We start from the raw sequence: 5,855 nt of genomic DNA, 5'->3' as shown, positions 1-5,855 counted from the left end.
TATTCATAAGAACATCATTTTCACAATAGACAATGCATTACATTGATACATTTCATTGCATTCAAACATGAAGTTTTACAGGTTTTTATATGAAAAACAAGATTCATGATGAAAAATACCTTACAAAAAGAAGGTAGAATTCAAAACCTCAAATGCAGGAATCATACAAACATCTGAAGAATAGCTGGACGCAATCCACAGAAGAAGTATTATTTTGGGGCATGTTACCCAATCAACAAATTATTTCAATGAGAAAACGATTTACAAAGTTTCTCATTTAATCTTTTCTGAAAATGAAATTGTTGAATAGTAAGAAAACGATTTTCAAAGTTTCTTACTTAGTAAACTATTTCCTACATCTGTAAGCCCTTCAGTGCATGATGTTTTCAAAACCATCGGGTCATCTGTAAGCCCTTCAGTGCATGATGTTTTCAAAAACTTCGGGTCATCTGTAAGCCCTTCAGTGCATGATGTTTTCAAAACCTTCGGGTCATCTGTAAGCCCTTCAGTGCATGATGTTTTCAACATTTTCATCCTACTCAAAAGAAGCCAAATCAAAAATTATTATCTTTTTCGTCTTTGCTCTATTCTTGTTAACACAAGAATGAGCAAAGAGGGGCAGCTGCAGACACTAATTTTTCAGTTTGTTATTATTATTATTATTATTATTATACATTATTATTATTATTAAATAAATATTACAAGGCCCAAACCCGAGCCAACCCACAGGAAACTTAAACCCAACAAGGGTTTCATTATCTCAACAGCCAACCGCCTCAATCTCAGCCATTGGATCTGACAAGATCCAACGGTCCAGAAGCCTCCAGAGGAAACCCTAGGGTATTATCCCCCTAGGGACACGTCGTCGCCTCCTTTGCTGCCACCACCACGATCGACTCCTTTGGCTACGCCACCTCACCGCCGTAGATTCCAGAACACCAAATGGCAGCACACGTCGAAGCCCTATGTTGAGTCACCACCATAGCTATGGTGACTCACCTAGGCAACCACCACTGGAACCGGTCCATAAGGCGTACCTCCTTGGTTATAAAAGCCATCGAACCTGCAAAATGAAATAACACGACAACAACACAGCAACCAACAGAGGAGATGAAGAATATACGAATAAGAAACGAGCAAACCGCAGTAACACCGACGATAGAAAGAACCGAAAAACAACCAAGAGAAGAGTGAAGAGACTTACCAAGCGGCGTAGGAAGCCAAACGTCGTCAAAACCGTCGTTTAATCAAATGGCAGCACACGTCGAAGCCCTATGTTGAGTCACCACCATAGCTATGGTGACTCACCTAGGCACCACCACTGGAACCGGTCCATAAGCGTACCTCCTTGGTTATAAAGCCATCGAACCTGCAAAATGAAATAACACAACCAACAGAGGAGATGAAGAATATACGAATAAGAACGAGCAACCGCAGTAACACCGACGATAGAAAGAACCGAAAAACAACCAAGAGAAGAGTGAAGAGACTTACCAAGCGGCGTAGGAAGCCAAACGTCGTCAAAACCGTCGTTTAATCAAAGGTAGAATCCTTCGATTTTGTTTAGATTTATGGCCATTGAAAGGGTTTTAAGAGGAAAATATGCTAGATTTAGGCTTAAGAGGAAATAAGGCTTCGATTTAGGCTATTTTCCAAGTTCCGACCACCGTAAACCGTGGCCGACAGTGGCGCTTGGCGGCGGATCGTGGCTGTCGGCCGGTGACCGGACTCTCTCCGACGATAGAAGCCTAGAGAAAAGATAGAGAGATTTTTTATCTCTCTTTTATAGAGAGATAGGAAAAAAGAAAAAAAATGAAAGGCTTAAGCCTTTCTCGGTCGGGGTTTAGGGTATTTATACCCTCACCAAAACGACGTAGTTTTAGTGAGGGCCTCTGGGTAATTTTCCACATGGAAAAACCCTTTCCGTAGTACTCCCAATTTGTAATGTTTATGTTTTAGTCACTGAAATTGATTTTCAGAGTATTTCAATTTGGTCTCGTAATTTTATTTTATTTTAATCCTTTCCAGTATAATTATATATTTAGGGTAAATATCTAATTTAGCCCCTACAATTTTAATAGTTTATATTTTAATCACCGTTTAATAATTATGGTTAAAATACACTATTAGTATTTATATTTTATGATAAATTCGAATTATGTCCCTAAATTTTGATATTTTGCATTTTGTTTCTGTTATTTTAAATTTTATTTATTTTAGTTACTATTTAATTGCAATTTATTTATTTATTATATTTTGCTTTCGATATGTTTAAATTATTACTTTAATTATTATTTTATAAATATATAAATATATATATATATATATTTGTTTAAATAATAATATTTATTTATTTTTTAATATTAAAGAAATTGGCTGTCTTAAAGCACCTAGAAGTCCTTTTCTGATATTCTTAAATAAATAAATATCCTATTTTTATAAATTATATATTAATTTATTTTAATTGTTTTTAGAGAAATATTTATTAATATTTATTTATTTTTAAATATTAAGAAATAGACTGTCTTAAAGCACCTAGAAGTCATTTTCTGATATTTCTATGTAAATAAATATCTTATTATAAAAATAAATAAATAAATATATATATTAATATATTTTCTTAAAATTATATTAATAAATTTGAAATAACATAATTATGAATTAAAAATATTTTTGAATTTTTAAATTTCTAATAATAGAGACAATTTATAATTAATGAGTACCAATTTTGGACGTTGTGGAGATGCTAATTCTTCCCCAAACGTAATCGACCACAAATCCCTTTTAATTATTAAAAAGAACGAATTTTTGGTTAAAACGCAGATCAATTTATCTTTTAACTAATGTTTTCTTAAAAACTCTTTTAAAAGATAATTTTTTAAGTATTCGACCTACCTGACCTAAAAGGCCGATGACGACTCCCAAAACATTTTAAAAAAACCATTTATTCACATCACTTTTCCTGTCAAGTAAAAATTCGTACTCGGACAAAAACCGATTACGACAAGTTGTATTAGCACAAGAATTAGCTAAACTGGGGCTGGAAAAGTTTGGAAATTTAAAGGCAATCCTAGGAAAGAAATAACCAAAGAGAACAGAGAACAAATTAAAAGGTTTTGAAGAAAGGGAAGTTTTACATTGTTCAGTCTGCTGCTTGAATTAGGTAAACCACATTCAAATTAAACCTACGTTTAATTAGTAATTTCATACACAGCAAGACCAATGTAAAAAGTTCACCATCCCCGATTATTATACACAGATTCTAGTTACTAAGTTTATTATCATTATACTTTATCATCATGGAACCACCATCTCGTCTCCTTGGGAGACCTTCCATTGCGACAGTTCTTAACGTATTGGTCGTTATCAGAAGGCCTTTTCTGCACAATTACAGAGTGAACACAGTTTTTCAGCATTAAACAGATAAGGCCAGATCTTGGGGAACAAAATCAAATGGTCAAATTGCTAATAATTCCAACAAACCTTAGCAGTTGAGCTTGATAACATAGACAGAATGCTGATGCAGACAGAACTCACAGTCATGGCTGGGGACCAGCTATCATACAGAATATCTGTGAATAATATGAACACACGATTTTCAACATTGGTTAGCTAGATAAACAGACCACGAGTATGACAATGAAAGGTACAACGTTGACATTAATGATCAAGCAGCCTTCGCGGATGTTCTACATTATCCTAGAATTTAGCGTGTGCCTAATTGTTTTAATTAACCCTTGTAATGTTTTTATCAAACATATGTCAAAAATGTTCTGGTTCATGCTATCCATGGTGTTGTTAACTACCAACCAAATAATCATGAGAGTAACAGAAACCTAACTAAAATGAAAAGTCACAGGCACATGAAGCAAAAATTACCAAGTAAAATATAAATTGATGCATGAAACAAAGTGCATAATAGATTATTTAAGGCCAGAAAGTTACGATTAAGCAGCATCTCAAGAAAGAATAATCAGAACCAAAAAGCCATATTTGAATGTCTTGGTTAAAATTACCTAATCATCAAAACCACGAGGATCATGTAGAACCCACAGACACAGAAGACAAGCTTCTAGTATGAACCTTATTTCACTTGCTTGTGTGGTAGATACAACATTCTAGAGAGTCAAGACTCACTCATTGAGATGATGAATAAACTGCTCAAAACAATTACTTCACTTACAAACCAGGTGCATTAAATGCAAACAATGACCAACCTCTCTTAGACACCTTCCACTACATATTTTTTCCTAATTAATATTTCCATTAGGTGACCAACCAATTTCTCTTAAGCATCTTCCATAGCCAGTAATATAACACAGTGTCCCCAAGCATAGGACAACAAAATCATTTAATTCATATATAACTCTGTGACAGTATAATATACTTGACAGTTTTGAGCATAGCTTAATGTACTCACAGGCTAACAGCTAGACTAAAAAAACGAATGATGAAAAATGACAACATATCAGCATAAGTGAATAGTTCCGAACAATGACAAAATATGCTATACCAATTACACAGTCACTCTTAAATACAATAGAAGCGCCAAACATGTGCTAAATCATTGGCAAATTAGATGAGCTCCCATTTGGACAGTATGCCATTTCTTACAATCTATCATGACAATAAGAATTGTATTTTACAAATTCTGCACGACTGATGACAAAAAACTCTACATAAAGGTGAGAAGGTGACCGGGAACTCAAAGTGACATGCCGAAAAAGAACCACTACAACTTATGATTACGAATAATCATATCATGTTCAGTAAAATTCACAAACCAACATTCTCTATCATCTGTAAACATCATGCATTCTTCGAGCAACAAGATTAAAAATACTAGTTATCCCTTAACAAATCAAAAGCTAGCAACTATTAACAAAAGGCTGACGACATCAATACCTAAACAAATATGCCCATTGCTGTAAATATGAGGATGCAGAGGCGCAGGAGGAACGAATATGACCTGCTCAATCAACAAACGAATTCGGTAATCTCAATTCATAAACCTTCAGTTTCACTAATTACACGGTAACAAAACAATAAGGAAACGGAAAACAAAAGTGATACCTGAGGTGCCTCCATAGGATAATGCTCAGGAAAATCAACCTGAAGCTGATAAGTTTCATTAGCATAAAGCGTTCCAGGAGCTCCGTTGACTTCAATTATCCATCTTTCCATAAAAAAACAGAAATCTAACAAATTAAAGACTAAAATCCCAAATCAATCCATGTATTGACAGATTCGTCCATAAAAAGCAATTAAAAGAGTAAACAGAAAAAAAAACCTTTGGAGATTATCAGTCGGTTTATGCTTGAATCCAATAGGCGGATTAACTTGCCACTCCACTAACTCTTTCTGGAGCCTATTACAGGCGATCTTGCTTAAAGCCTACGCAAAAACATAATTCAAAGAAAAAAAGGTAAAAAAAAAAAACAAATAGGGGAAAAAAGAATAAATCAAAATAAATTCGAAAGACGCAACCTCAGCTAGGGCTAATAAAAGACAAAAATGAATTAAAAAAAAATATGAACCTTGCGTGAATGAGCGGAGGAGCTAGTCATGGCTATCGGCTTCCGCGCGTGAGAACTCAGAGAGGAGATAGTGGAAAAAGACGGTACCGTCGGCTCTAGTTTATTTTCTCAAGCATTCTGGAAATCTTAATTATTATTGGTGGAGAATGTTGGAGAAAAATGTCACTACATCGGACGGCCCATAAATTTATGGGCTTTAAGTTCTCGCGATAACACCGAAAAATCACTCTTTAGAACTTTAATTATCTGTAAGATACTCTTTCATTTTTATTTATTGATTTAACACTCTTTGCAGAAATACGCACCCATGCACCGCGC

The 5,855-nt window shown here is 34.4% G+C and overlaps 1 protein-coding gene across 1 annotated transcript; it reads right to left on the bottom strand.

Annotated features, from left to right (window-relative positions):
* Positions 1-3,162: 3,162 nt before the first annotated feature.
* On the bottom strand, positions 3,163-5,653 carry LOC120156794 (probable ubiquitin-conjugating enzyme E2 18). Its single transcript, XM_039168058.1, has 6 exons — positions 5,538-5,653; positions 5,291-5,394; positions 5,074-5,176; positions 4,906-4,969; positions 3,484-3,572; positions 3,163-3,380 (listed from the first exon to the last, which is right to left on the bottom strand). Exons 1-6 carry the CDS (start codon positions 5,565-5,567, stop codon positions 3,285-3,287), a joined length of 486 nt encoding a protein of 161 aa, XP_039023989.1. The 5' UTR covers positions 5,568-5,653; the 3' UTR covers positions 3,163-3,284.
* Between the last annotated feature and the right edge of the window lie 202 nt (positions 5,654-5,855).

The sequence above is a fragment of the Hibiscus syriacus genome, unplaced genomic scaffold (assembly GCF_006381635.1).
Source record: "Hibiscus syriacus cultivar Baekdansim isolate YM2019G1 unplaced genomic scaffold, ASM638163v2 tig00002840_pilon, whole genome shotgun sequence".
Lineage (NCBI taxonomy): Eukaryota > Viridiplantae > Streptophyta > Magnoliopsida > Malvales > Malvaceae > Hibiscus > Hibiscus syriacus.
The sequence above is the reverse complement of the archived record's forward strand: the minus strand, read 5'-3'. Positions and strand labels throughout refer to the sequence as shown.

What these genes read in the sequence shown, in the direction of transcription:
- LOC120156794 (XM_039168058.1), bottom strand. Translation starts at nt 5,567, where the DNA reads ATGACTAGCTCCTCCGCTCATTCACGCAAG. An exon ending in CAATGGGCATATTTGTTTAG is followed by an intron (nt 3,573 to 4,905) that starts GTATTGATGTCG and finishes TATTATTCACAG; the next exon opens with ATATTCTGTATGATAGCTGG. An exon ending in TATCAAGCTCAACTGCTAAG is followed by an intron (nt 3,381 to 3,483) that starts GTTTGTTGGAAT and finishes GTAATTGTGCAG; the next exon opens with AAAAGGCCTTCTGATAACGA.